This window comes from Chaetodon auriga, chromosome 14, assembly GCF_051107435.1.
Source record: "Chaetodon auriga isolate fChaAug3 chromosome 14, fChaAug3.hap1, whole genome shotgun sequence".
NCBI lineage: Eukaryota > Metazoa > Chordata > Actinopteri > Chaetodontiformes > Chaetodontidae > Chaetodon > Chaetodon auriga.
Window position 1 is genome coordinate 19,057,878 of NC_135087.1, and position 14,623 is coordinate 19,072,500.

Sequence of the window (14,623 nt, forward strand, 5' to 3'; positions counted from 1 at the left end):
CACACACACACTTGCATTCACCTACTCCTGGGAGCAAACCCTGGACTGTCAATATGTTTGGTCCTCCTTCAGATAGGAGACTAATCCAGAGGGAATGCTGCAAGCTGTGTCACACACACTCACATATATACACACACACATCTTGTCCACTTGCATCTCTTGCCTTCATACCAGCAGCCAGTAGCCTCAGACATGGGCCCTGTGATATGCACACACAAACACACACACACACAAACATAAAGCTGCAGGGATTGTCATGTTTCCATGCAGAGCCACTTCTTGTCCTCCTCGTCCCACCACCCATCCCTCCTCCTGTCTAGAGGCACTTTTTGTTTTCTAGGTGATCCTCATTAGAGCTCCACTGATCTATAAATTCTCTCTCTATTGTGTTTCTTAAAAAAAAATGATACACCTTTAATGAGTACTTAATATAAAACAATTACAGGAAAACATTCAGAATACAATGATGGATGGATTTAAAAAGGACAAAGGTTGTTTGTGGATTACATTGATCGATTATGTTGCATAATTTATGCGATTACTTTCTATGAGACACAAATAACAATCCAAGAAGGACATAGTATCAGAATGTGGTTAAAAAGAGTTCAAATGTACCTCATCTGTTGTTTCTGTTGTCAGATTATTTTTACAGACATCAGTGGCGTACATAGATAAATCTGTCATTGGAATATTGCAGACTTACTGAAATAATTACATAGATAATTATACATGACTTCTAATTATTTCTAATAGGTTTAACCTATTCCCTAGCACACAGCATTTCCTCACTGAAGAGGAACACGATAGATCCTTCTCTTATTTTAAGCATGCTGGCTTGTAGGATGTTGGGTACAACATGAATGTAGCCACAGAAACCTGTGAATTATCACTAATACTCTTATGTGTGTTTCATCACCCAGTACCCCAATAAGAACGTAGCACTGGTGGCATCGGACGTCCTTCATCTCCTCATCAGTCACGTGGATCATCTTCAGAAATTCCCCCCTGACACTCCAAAGAAGATCGTAGAGGTGAGACACGACTTACTGAACACCTCGGAACAATGATATTTAATTCATCCAGATATTAATATTATTAAGTCACCATCAGCGTGTCCACAGAGCCTGATGGATTAAATTGTAGTGTGTGAAGTTAAGGCTTTATTTAAATACACGTACAAATACGCAATTTTCAAATGCATTTTTTTTTTTTCACATAATGGCTTTAGTTTTTCTTACACTCTATTTCTAATTATTTTACTTATTGTAGCAGCAAACAATTTTGTCTGATTTTTTTTTTTTTTTTTTAGATTTTAATCGCCACAATCACATACTTGCTGCCTACAACCGAGTCCTCTCCTCATGAACTGGATAAGAGGGTAACATACACACACACACAAACACGCATTCCCTTTCATATTTTCTCACTCTATTACTCATTTAGCGTATGCCTCTCTCTCTGTGTGTGTGTGTGTGTGTGTGTGTGTGTGTTGCAGCTGGTCGTGTCCCTCCTGCTGTGTCTGTTGGACTGGGTGATGGCTCTGCCTCCAAAGACTCTTCTTCAACCTGTTCAAACACGAAGCCCTCCAGAGAAGGACCAGCCCACCAAGACTCTGCTCAGCTGTATTTATAAGGTATGCACACACACACACACACACACACACACAGTCACTTACATTGACTTTACTAATGTTCAGTCAGCAGTGATCAGTCATCACAATATGAAAATGTTTTCTTGTATTCATTTGTATTCACCCAAAACATGACCCACATTGAAAATAATTGTTTTTATCAAAGTATCACCATTCATGCAATAAAGCTGAACAGCTGTAATTAAAGCAACATGGATTTCAGTCTGAAACAGTGTCCCATCTCCTTTTAAAACATGTCTAGGTATTGCATGGTTGTGTGTATGGAGCCCAGTCTTTCAATAGTCCCAAGTATTATCCGCTGCAGCTGTCGGACCTGCTGAGTCCAGACTACGACCCCTTCCTACCGTTAGAAAGCCTCCGAGAACCAGAGCCTCTGCACAGCCCGGACTCTGAACGCTCCAGCAAAATACAGCCTGTCACTGAAGGTATTTTACCGAACACCAGGGGCAAGATTCACAACTTTTGTCCTACCATTATAACTGTCATTTGATGTCTTTACTGACTCGCACGGTATAGAAATGAGCATGTTTTGTAATTCACGTGGTCAGAAATATAGTAGTGTAATAGTAAAAATGAGCTGTCCAGCAAGCCACTACCAATCACTAAAGATGGAAAAAGTTAAGTGTGTGTGTATGTATGCGAGTGCACCTGTCTGTATTCGTGTGAGAGTGTGTATTGTCCCCTGCTGTGGTCCACCAGGACACAGTGTCTAGTCTAATGACTGGAGCACCTTGATAGGCCATGCCTCTCTTCTCGTCTGTCTTCTTTTTTACTATCTTCTTGTCTTCACCGCTTCACTGACTTTCCTCTGTTATTCTTTTAACACCATTCTCTGCTAATTCTCTTTTCACGTCTAATTATTTTCTCAAGCCTTCTTAAGTTTATTTGCCTTTCCTCTTTTTCTCTTTTCTTCTTCCTCCGCCTGAGCTCTCCCGAGGTTTAAGGAGTCATTGAGAATGTCTGATCAATACATATCTGTACTCCACACACAGCTCTGTCAATAAGGAGCCATTGGAAAGTGTGTGTGTGTCACAGTGTGCGTTTAATGATGTTGATTAGCCAGGATCTGCTAGCAGCACAGTGTGTGATGGCATTGGCTTCCTCTCAGCATGGGGCAGACTATGTACAAGCTTGAATGTTTGTCTGTAACTCTTCCTAGTCTTTACTAATTCAAGTTTAGTTTTAACTTAGAACCTAAATATCATTTCATACTAACAGTTCCAGCTTTGGGCCTACTGAACAATACATTCTAGAAACAAATAAACTGACTTTGATTACCTGGTACCTTTAATGTATTTCTCTGAACTGTTTCCTTGTCGTAATTCATCCTCTGTCTGTGTTTTCTGTCTCTCTTTGCAGTTCGTAGCCGTATTCAGCAGGGTCTGGTTTCCATCGCAGCCAGAACTGTGATCACACACTTGGTCAACCATCTAGGACATTATCCGATGTCTGGAGGGCCTGCGACTCTGTCTAGTCAGGTACTGTTACTGTCTGCGTTTGGCGGGAATAATGACACAAGTATGATGTCCTATATATATAGTGATGATTAGTTGTTTGTCCAATACTTTTATTTAGACCTTGGCATTTTGCCAAAGCAGTACTAAGGCTCATGTTTTCTAGGTGTGTGAAAACCAGGACAACCCATTCTGTGAGAGTGCAGATCTCGGACCAGAGCTTTTCCATTCACCAAACCTACAGTTTCTGGTTCTGAACGGCTCCACGCTGCTCTCAGTGTATCAGGTAACTACAGCTGAAGGAAAGTTGGCCAGATAAGATTTGACTCTTTGTACTGAAGTCACAGTATATGACTTGTAGATCAATTTAGAACCACTGTCTGTCTTCACGACTGACACTTACTGAGCTCAAACCTAAAAGGCAAGCGTGGAAGTGTCAGTTGGTGAGCATGCATAACATGCCCACATGAGCGTGGTGTAAGTGTACTTTTACCGTAATGTCTGCGTAGCATGTGAGTTAACATTTCCTCTGTCTTTGTTTACTGCAATTCATCATTTACGTCGTCATCAATACATCATTAACTTGAACCAGTTGCAAAGGCAAATCTTTAGCTTAAAGGAAGCAAATGAGTGAATAAGAGAAAACGTTTTTAAGAAGTTTTCAGTTTTGTTTAAGGAGCTGAGATGTAGAATGTATCAAAGATGCTGTGACCCAGTATTAGAATGATTTCTTTAGTATTTTGTACATTTATTGCTTAACCATTGTTCCTTGTCTTCCTCTGTTTCCTAGATTCGATCAGAGTCTGGTGTACCAGGAGGCGGAATGACTGCCGGTTTGTCCTCTGCTCCTGCTTGCGTTCGTGTCATCATCCGCGATGTAGCTGGAAAACACTCCTGGGACTCTGCCGTTCTCTACGGGCCCCCACCATGTTCCCCAAACAGCCCAACACACACGTTTTTGCCACACACACAATCACCTCTCAACGCGAATCTTCATTTACGCACCCCACCAGGAGGTCTACCGAAAAAGATGGAAGTGAAGAGAGAAGGCAGCGAGGAGGAGGGGCAGGGGGAGAGGGAGGTCGAGGAGGGAGGAAGAGAGATGGAGGGTGAAAAGCAACAGTTTCAGGCAGAGGAGGAGGAGGAGGAGGAGGAGGAAGCAGAGGAGAGGAAAGTCGGCGAGGAGGAGAAGGGCGATCAAAGAGGAGATGAAGGAGATGAGGAAGAGGAGGAGCAGGAGGAAGAGGAGAAGAACAAGCATAGGATAGATGGAAATGGGGATCGAGGGGAGTCGGCCTTGGAACAGCTTCTAGCTCCGCCATTGGCTAAACGTGTGTGTCGGGAGGCTGTGCCAGCGTGGGACTCACTGACAGAGGGGGACGATGCTCTGGATGAAATGCTGCAGTACCTGGGATACTCGAGTCCTGAGTGTCTGCAGAGAGCAGGTACACACACACATCCCAAGTCCCCATGGAAACTATTTTTATGTTCTTTGATATTTAATCGACAGCATATAAAAAAAGTTACACACAAACACGCATCAATGAGTTTTTATGCCTCTTTGAAGGCCAATATCAACATGTTTTAAAGGAAGCTGCCAATAGTGTTTGCTTATGCTCATTAAATCTAATTTAATCTTAAAATGGTTTTTAAATGAGTTCATTATGCACGCCTCTGACTCCACAAACCATCCATGAAAAGCCAGAATAATGATACCATTTTTGGCTGGTCAGCAACTCCATGAGGCAGAGTTTCAGCGAACATTTTACCAACTCATCTCTGAAAACAGAGGAGCCTGCATCCAATCAAAGGAGGGCACTGACTGACCAAGGTCCACTGACACATCAGTCCAACCATCGTCTGATTGTTTGCAGCTAACTTTGTCTACTGATTGGTCCCCTTAGGCATGCCGCTCAACATTCCAGCCCCTCCTCCAGCGTGCGTTTCAGAAAAGCAGGAGAACGATGTGATCAACGCCATCCTGAAGCAGAGCGCTGCTGAGCGAGAGTTTGTCCTTCATGTACGTAGTGTCCTTTTCCAAGTGAATAGAATGAGTTTTACCTTTTTAGTCTTTGCTTCAGAAGCTCCCAGCATGTCCTGATGAAGTGGATGCTCAAATACTGGTGGCTCACAAGTGTAGTAGTAGCAGTTGCATAAATGGACTAATGGTGCCTTGCAATAATACTAGGTTTCAGGAATTAAAGATCAATCACAGTCAAACTAGATTTTAAGCAAATGTTTTACTGTTCTGTAAAATACAGTCTAGATTTGGTCTTTCAGCAAGGTTAAAACCAAGCTACAGGAAGAATTTAAATTTGTCTTTGTGATAACTATGTATTAATTATACTCAGGACAACAACAACAACAACAACAACAAAAGTGCACTTTTTTTAATATACTAAATAATTGGTCTTTTTATAGTAAAAAATATCCAGATAAAGGTCACAGTGTTGTGAAATTTCAGCAGTTATTACCAAAAATCGTTTCTGGTGTCAGCCTCTTAGTTCCGCTCATAATTTGATAGGATTTATTCATATTGGCACAAAAATGTTTGATAAACTGACTTCACTAAACAAGAATCCCAGTTTCTTAGTCATGCTGCTTTTTTTTTTTTTTTTTTTAATCCCTCACAGTTTTTGCATGAAACTGTTTTGCTGTTTCAGAGAGGTGAGGAGTTGAACATGAGGGCGGTGCAGCAGACTGAACCAGAGACTCAGACACCACAGTCAGCCTTCTACTACTGCAGACTACTGATCAACATACTGGGACTCAACTCATGGGAGAAGAGGTGAGACCAGACACAGACAAGCTGTATACCAAAACCATATTAAAGAGGTTTTTTTTTTTTTTTTTAAAGCAACAGTAACATTCTTGTAGCAGTCATAACATATATAGTGCGTTTGTAACCCCTCTAAAAAAAATCTGTAGGAAAAACCATTATTAAAATGAGAGGAATAATAAACTTTTTATACCAAAGGAGGAGTGAATGAGGAGTTATCTGTTTTTAGGTTGCTGTAGTTCATGTGTTGGGAGTCTTTTATTCATTTTTTTTTCTCCCCTAGATCAAACTAAATGCCCGTTGAATGCAGATGAGATGAAAATTTCAAATTCAAAAAAGTATTTTGTGCTAATTAGACACCATGTTTTCCTATTCACATGGTGCTGTATTTCATCCTCTCAGTGACTCGGGGCTAGAATAGACAATGTCAAGGTATCACTTTAAATGTGTCTGGCCAGCTAATGGACACTCATCGCTCTTTAGACTTTATCCAGGGAATTACACCATCTGCATTCAGCCTGCACAATAGACTTCTTAACACACTGTGTGTGTGTGTGTGTGTGTGTGTGTGTGTGTGTGTGTGTGTGTGTGTGTGTGTGTGTGTCTGGAGGAGAGTGTGATAATGAGTATAGTACTCTATTGATCAAACTCAACCCATTTGGAGTTAGAATAAAAGGCAGTAGTTGAAGAAGAGAATGATGGAGGGAGAAGTGACAAATCAGAAAAGAGGATGAAAAAGGCACACGAGGATGGAGAGCGAGAGTAAAAAACAAAAAGAGAAATGGAGCCAAAATCAGAAAATAAAAATGATAAAGAAACTTGCATGTTGAGGGCAACGAGGATAGACGGATGAGAAAGATAAGGAAAGATTGTCCAATCATCTATTATTGTCCCCTTATGTCTCTCCAGGTATTCATATGGCACATTACAGACACTAAGATACTGACAGTCACCCATGTGCGTGCGCGTGTGTGTGTGTGTGTGTGTGTGTGTGTGTGTGTGTGTGTTCCCTTTTATGCTTTTCCCTATAATCCAGGGTGTAAATGGAGTCTTTTAGAGCAGAGAATGAGGCCATTACCAAGTATCAGTTTAATAAAGAGCAAATTGCTGTCTCTCTCTCTCTCTCTCTTTATCTCCTGCTCTTTCACTCTTTTTTTTTTCTCTCCTCTCTCTAAGAGTGAAAAGAATGACGTGTCATTATCAGTCCACTCCAAGCCTCACTGCTCATGTCTTGGTTTTATATGGACGGCGTGGATGTTGGTGGCTGGTCACTGGGACATTTTGAACTGACATGAATGAACAGACTTGTTAGTTGGTATAAAAGGCTTTTGTTTTGTCCTTTTTTATTTGGAGCCTGAAAGTGGGGATGGCAGTAGCCGTGGTCAAAGATATTGTTGCATTTGCTCATCTCTGCTCACGGTAATAATAATATGCAGTAATGTGTATTTGCAAGGTCAGAGTTGAGACACCAGTATATAAACAGAAGTACTTCTATTAGAAAAATCTAATAGAAAAGCGTCCGTAACATTTGGGTATTCAAGGTGTTTTCACACCTATAGTTTGTTTGCACTGGTCTGAATCTGTTGGTGAGTGAACCAAAATGCAGCATTACACACCACACGAGAATGTTCCCTTCACTCATTGGTCAGGTGTGTCTGGGGTGGGAGCAAGCATTCACCTGGACTAAGAAGCACAGGTGTGAAGACAACCTTAGTGACTTAGTTCCTACATGTTCTTCATGCAGTAACTGCACAAGTCTTAAGCTCTGTAAACCCTCCATTTTCTGCCTTTTTAGATGTTTTTCTATCTCTTTTAAATGTAAAAATGACATCTGACTTGGACTTGATGAGTTTACAAGTCAGTTACATTTATTATCAAAAAGCCAAATGTTGTCTGTTGGACTGACACACAAGCTGTTCGATGAATCACTCTTATGCTGATGGAAGCCATGCTCTCACAGTCTGTGGCTGTGAAATCTACCAACATTTTCGGAGTTTACTAACACAGCTGCTTTTAAATTCATGTCCACAAAGACTACATCATAACCTTAAACAACCTTGAGTAACACCTCTTTTTATGTGGCTGTGACTGAAGATTGGTTTATATTGTTCTGTTTTTCATTTCCTCTTTTTTTTAATCTTCTTTTTTTTGGCTTCCACCAGAAATCCTGCCAGATCTGCTTCATGTCTTATTAGCTGTCACGGGATCGTTCCTTTTTTGCTAGGAAGCAGTGACAAAAACAAGCAACTAGCCAATTAAGAGTGGCCACCAGTGGTAGCCAGACAATGGTGGAGATGCGGATTTAACTATATCTTTGCTAATAAATCCTAATGTATGCATGTATCTGTGTCTTACAGGAGTAATTTTCATTTGTTGCGGAAGAATGAGAAGTTGCTGAGAGAGCTGAAGAACCTGGACTCACGGCAGTGGTGAGAAAATATGAAAAGTCACGCACCGTTAGTGGTGCCCTGATTCAAAACCTGCATTCCTCTTCGTTTACTTTGAGGGAAGCTGAAACAAGCAGATGGGTTCAGGGGAAAGTGCTCCGATAAAACCTTGGTAGCGTAATAAACTGATAGAAATTACTGAAATAAAAGTTACCTCCTTAACAATCTGTTTTTCAGTGCTGGTCATTATTGGTTTCTTTCATTGCCTTCTAGCCGTGAGACTCATAAAATAGCAGTATTTTATGTGGCTGAGGGCCAAGAGGACAAACACTCCATACTAACCAACACAGCAGGCAGCCAAGCTTATGAGGACTTTGTCTCTGGACTGGGCTGGGAGGTAAGAACACGTTCATGGAAATAATCTTAAGTGCTCTGAGAATGTTTTTTCTTTTTAACATGTCAACGTTTTATATTGATTTGCTGGTTTGAGAGTTGAGAGCAGATTGAAGTTAATATTGAGTTGATATTTTGAGTGTATCCTATATGTCATGGTGTGTGTGTTTGTCTCTTAGGTGGACCTCACCACTCACTGTGGCTTCATGGGAGGTCTCCAGAGGAATCGCAGTACAGGCCAGACCACGCCTTACTACGCCACCTCCACCACAGAGGTCATCTACCACGTCTCCACCCGCATGCCCCATGACCAGGACCACAACCTCACCAAGAAGGTAACGCCTATCTGACTGGCGGCCTGTCGAATTTGTGTTTGTTTGTTGCAGGGTGAATTTGAACAGCTCGCACACGAACATTTTTCAGATTTGCTTGACAGTTGGTTGGAAACATATTGGATGGAAACATACCTATTATCTACTGCATTGCTCTCTTTCCAGCTTCTGTTGAGTTTGTCTGAGGTGACAGGGATGGAGTAATTGATGTTAATAAGCATACTTACTGTTCTTGCTCTAATTTCAGTCTTTTTATGTAATGAGGGGAGATGTGTAGTGAGAGGAGAGGTGGAGAAATAAAACCCTCTGTACTCCTCTGCGTCCTTCCTCCTCCTTTTCCTCCTTCTGAATCTCTTTCTTTGCCTGGAATGACATTGCAAATGAGCGTAGGTTGCTGCACACATACACGAATCTGTTAATGTCAGTGTTTCTAAAGCACACCAGGGTCTCCAATGACTCTTAATAGCAATCATGTCTGTGTTTGTGCGTGGTCGAGGCAGTGGTCAATGTCTAGGCAGGCAGGTTTAGTGTGTGTGTGTGTATGTGTGTGTGTGTGTGTGCGTGTGCGCACACCTGTCAACCCTCAGGCACTGGGCACTCTGCACATGGCCATAATGTCCCTTTAATCAGATCATACTTCCTGCTTCTCGGCCTATCACGTCGCTGCAGGCTCCTGATTGGATTATCAGCGCCTGGTCCGACACCATCCGTCTCCCTGATCAGCTGATGGGCCCATCAAACACACACACACACGCGCGCGCACACACACACACACTATAAACCTGTTTAACTTGACACAAACACACACCCACTAAGGGCTTTATTCACATCAGTCTGCACAAATAACCACACAACTATAAATTTGTGTTAACGTAGGACACAGAAGCGCACGCACACACACGCTAGCGAGCACACGCGGGTTTACAAACACATACACTTGCAGTTTGACAAATGTGTCCACAAAGAGGTTAAACTGACAGACATAAACATGTCCATACTGGCAGGCATTTATCATCCATCCTCCTGCCACACACACACACACACACGCATACACCCACGCACACAAGCTGCAGTGTGATTTTAGTCCATTGCAGGGCATTTGTCCAGTTCTCACTCTTTGCTGTGTGTTCTGCTCCCTCTCATACCACATCTGCTTGAAACGTGATTAAAAGGATTAAAGCTGCATTACACCAACTGATTGTGGCATCAGAGATGACATCACTCTGATCGTTGAAATATTTTTTAAACACTGATACGGCTCAGAGAAGCACATCAGACAGTAAGACTCCACCTCGCCTTATTATACTGTGCCACCTAATTGTTCTGACACCCAAAAATACAGCACAAAGGTCACAATTCTAACTCTCTAAATGCGATAATGGCAGAGCTGTGAGTTGTGTGGCTTAACTGACACTTTGAATTGCAACCACCGTCAGAGGGAAGTGCCTCGAAAAGATTTATTTTAATTAGAACTTGATAAATACATCTCTATTCCAAGCATGTTTTCCAAACTCTCCTTAAATATATCAACTTAATGTATCACTAGTCAAGAAAATATCAGGCTAATTAAACCAGTAACTCAAATTTAAAATTCAAGTAGTGTCATTATGGCAAGTGGGTGAAGTCACTTCCAAACATGATGAATAAGGTAACTCGTGCAAGTCCCACAGGCCTCCATATTAATTAATGCAACCTCAGGCTGATGTGAGAGTTGGGTGATTTGTGTGTGTACAAGCAAAATTACATTTCATTAACATTTCCTGACACACTAATGACATGTGGACAGCTTCTTGGGTTAATCAGTCCCTTCCATTTATGCATACAAATCATGCTTCTTCAAAAACTGGCCAGGGGACAAAATACACAGCTGATTCCAGTTTAAACATTTAAAAGGAAATGTCTGTAATGTGTTTTTTTCAGGGCCAAGGCCAGGATTGGCAGAGTGAAGGTGTGTGTGACACACCAGACAAGTAGACAGACGTCTGTGTGGGGAGTTGGTGTGTGTGTATTTTGACAGACATCAAGGTTAATGACGGGGCTGTCAAAAGCCCCGTCTGTAGCCCACCGAGCGAATGTGAACCACACACACAGCATCACGCAGCATCAGACTTAATCCCATCCGTCTTCCAGCCCGTACTCCATCTTTTCAGAGCTTCACCCTGTCTTCGTGTCCACTCTCCATCTTCACACACTCACTCTATCACCCCCAGGGCCACCTATAGCACGTAGACACACAAAATCAAAAGCCTTGAATTTATGATGGATACAGCCCATCTACCCCTGTGTGTGTGTGTGTGTGTGTGTGTGTGTGTGTGTGTGTGTGCGTGTGTGACTTACTGTGTGTTGTTTGTGCTCTTTGTTTATTCATTCCTCTTTTCCTTCCTTCCTCTCCCCACTTGTCTCCCCTCTCTCTCCACCTCCAGCTTAGACACCTGGGTAACGACGAGGTCCACATTGTTTGGTCGGAGCATTCCAGAGACTACCGCCGAGGGATCATCCCCACTGAGTTTGGAGACGTGCTAATCGTCATCTACCCCATGAAGAACCACATGTACTCCATCCATATACTGAAAAAACCTGAGGTAAATGCATGCTGATAGTGGACTCAGACTGCCAGCTCTCAATATTGTGTGCAATTATTCAGTATATTTGCATTTGAGTGTTTCCTCAGAAGTCTTTAAACTTGACATTAAAACCCAGGATGATAATTCAGTCCCCCCCTGGGCTAATCAGTAATAATTATACATGTCACTTGTTGAGGAAGTGTAATTGAAGTGTGAATCATTGACCAATCAGTGGCACTATCAGAACTATTCAATGGTTTTTTTTGTGCAATTCAGTACAAACATTCATGGTCCCCAGAGGATGAATCTTGCTGACTTTTCCTCTTGTGCCACCATGAGGTTGACATTCATGGTTTGTCTCAACATCCATTGAATGTTTTCTCACAAAATATGGTTCTCATCTGACTTGTAATAACTTTGGTGCCATCATCAGGTCAGATATTTAATTTGACCAATACTTGCCCACAAATCTAATAACGTTCCCCTCATTCAGCCTCCGCTGCATTTTATGTATAGTGGTAACTGGCGAAATTTAGCATGCTAACACATAAAACTAAGACAGTGAACACGGTTAACATACCTGCTAAACATCAGCATGTTAGCATTGTCATTGCAAGCATGTTAGCATGATGACATTCGCATTTAGCGCAAAGTACCGCTGTGCTTGAACAGCCTCACAGAGCTGTTAGCATGGCTGTAGACTGTTGGTGTTGTTTAGCTGCTGAAATTCATAGTTAGATTATTCCTGTGAAGCTAGTCAACAGTCAGTTATTAGAGTCAGTATGTGAAATAAACACAAATGCAAATGCAGAGAGACCAAGTCATCCAAAATAAACAGTTTACATTCTCAAAATAGATGGAAACATATCACACTTTTACACTTAACATTAACATTGTACATTAACACTGCTATATATCGATTATTGAGCCTTTGTACTTTCTGGATAATGAGGTCGCTGGAATAAAGTTGTGAACATGCACAGTGTTGTTTTGGGACATTATTTTATGTTTCCTACCAGCCTTTACAGATGTGCACCCAGATTGACTAACAATCCTAGAGAGAGTCTTGCTGCTCTGGTTAATGTATCAGTCTAAAACACACAGACATTAATACCACAGCACTGATAGCATAATTCTATTTCAAACAAGACCTAACACAATAAAATTCTGCTTTTTCTGTATGACATAGATACCACAGCACTAATAACATAACCTTATTCTGTGTCATTCATTCTACAAGCAAAAATATTGAATTATCATGAATCCAAAAGCAAGTTAGATAAGATATTCTCTGTGTTGTTGTCCTGAAAGCTCTGTATTCAGCCATAGAGTGCATGGCTCAGAGACCTGGTCTGCAAATAAATTCAATAAAAAGCCTGACATTATTCTCTTTGGTGGATTCCACAAGCAAAGTATGGAATTGAATCAGAAAGCCATAGCCTGAATCAAATGTATGGTTCAGTCAAAACCCAGTGGTTCCCATTATATGTATGTGAGAGGCTTTCATGGGCTGTAGGTTACTTATTAACTACTAAAACAAAAAATAGTGATTTCTTTGTTCTGCTTTGTTGTGTGTTTCACTGCTTGTTTTTGTGTCTGCAGGTGCCATTCTTTGGTCCACTGTTTGACGGTGCCATAGTGGACGTGAAGATTTTGCCCACCATGGTCAGAGCCACAGCCATCAACGCCAGCCGAGCTCTCAAATCCCTCATTCCCCTATATCAGAACTTGTATCCTTTGAAACGCCTACTGAGAATAAGCAGAAACAGGACCAAAGGTACGTCACAAAAGCCTTTGTTTATTTTTTAGCTCATTGCCTTCGTTTCTGTCTCTATGCCTAACGCCTAGGGGAGGGCGGTATAACTGTCATCACCATCACCAGTGAAACACTGTGCCACGACATTGGATTTGTCATTACCCTGATAAATGTTTCAGTTTATTAAAACTGATGTGCTTTGCTATGGGCTATGAGGGCTACACACATATTCATAGAACTGGAGTTACATAAACCAAGTACTTTTTCCCTCACTCATAAGGTAACATTATGGGCAAATTACGCCATTTACTTCCTGTTGTTGGCTGCAAGAGCCTCATTTTCTATTTTCTTTTCCCATTGGAATTGGGATAGAAAATAGAAATGTTTTCTTTCATTGTCAATGAGTGAAAAGAGGTAGACTCATGCTTTTATTTTTGTAATAATAATAATACTGTCACCATAAAAAATGAAAGCACTCACGCCTCATGGTCAGCTCTTTAAAAGTTCGGTTGTTTGGAGGCTCTCTTTAGCTCCTTAAACTTGTATGAATGTATCTGGACCACTGAAATCCTTGCACATATACTGTATATGTGAGCAAGAATGTTGGCTATCACTCAGCTCAAGTGTTAAGAATAGCAAATCGATGTCCAGTGGTGTTTGGCTTTCAGAATATAAGTGCTAGCGTGATAGAGCTGCATTTAGTCGGCTCTGAAGTGCCATATATCAAGTGTGTGAGTTTGCAGTGCACGGCCAAGCAGACACAGGTGAGACATGAACCTGGTGTGTGTGTGTGTGTGTGTGTGTGTGTGTCTGCATGCATCTGTGTATGCAGGAGTGAAAGAGAAACAGACAGACAGGTGTGTGTACAGTCTGTCTGCTTGAACCGATGCGATGGTAGTTTTGGTTGGCTGAAGCCCAGCGGTCAATACTTATCGATGACTGTCCTCTCCTCTCCAACGCCGTTTCTAAACGAGCGGCACACACACAGACGTGCACGCTCAAACACAGACGCATGTCCACACTCATACACACTCTTGATTCTAACAAACATGGACAGAAGATTACGCCCACGTGGACATGAGGTCCTCAGAGGAACAGCAGCGTACATACAGGCACGGCATTGTGAGGTGACAGCGTCCCCTGTAGAGGCGAGCTGAGCCACTGACTCATCATTGGAAATTCTTCTAAGCAGCACTTAAAGCAATTTGATCCCCTAATAATACTGCCTTCTTGTGTCCCTGCTTGTCTGTCTGATCTTGTCTCTTTCCCTTCATTTTTTCCCCCTCGTATCCAAAAAAGTTCCATTT

At 41.7% G+C, this 14,623-nt stretch overlaps 1 protein-coding gene across 6 annotated transcripts in view; it reads left to right on the forward strand.

Annotated features, from left to right (window-relative positions):
• Positions 1-14,623, forward strand: part of ralgapa1 (Ral GTPase activating protein catalytic subunit alpha 1) — a 60,821-nt gene that overhangs the window by 26,272 nt on the left and 19,926 nt on the right. For all 6 annotated transcript variants that reach the window (XM_076748942.1, XM_076748941.1, XM_076748945.1 and 3 more), the window contains 14 exons: positions 921-1,031; positions 1,310-1,378; positions 1,496-1,633; positions 1,893-2,076; positions 3,011-3,129; positions 3,272-3,391; positions 3,896-4,550; positions 5,010-5,125; positions 5,769-5,893; positions 8,242-8,313; positions 8,545-8,668; positions 8,844-8,999; positions 11,420-11,578; positions 13,163-13,290. In XM_076748942.1, the coding sequence (XP_076605057.1) occupies positions 921-1,031; positions 1,310-1,378; positions 1,496-1,633; positions 1,893-2,076; positions 3,011-3,129; positions 3,272-3,391; positions 3,896-4,550; positions 5,010-5,125; positions 5,769-5,893; positions 8,242-8,313; positions 8,545-8,668; positions 8,844-8,999; positions 11,420-11,578; positions 13,163-13,290 (2,276 nt within the window). The remainder of the gene's footprint in view (positions 1-920; positions 1,032-1,309; positions 1,379-1,495; positions 1,634-1,892; positions 2,077-3,010; positions 3,130-3,271; positions 3,392-3,895; positions 4,551-5,009; positions 5,126-5,768; positions 5,894-8,241; positions 8,314-8,544; positions 8,669-8,843; positions 9,000-11,419; positions 11,579-13,162; positions 13,291-14,623) is intronic.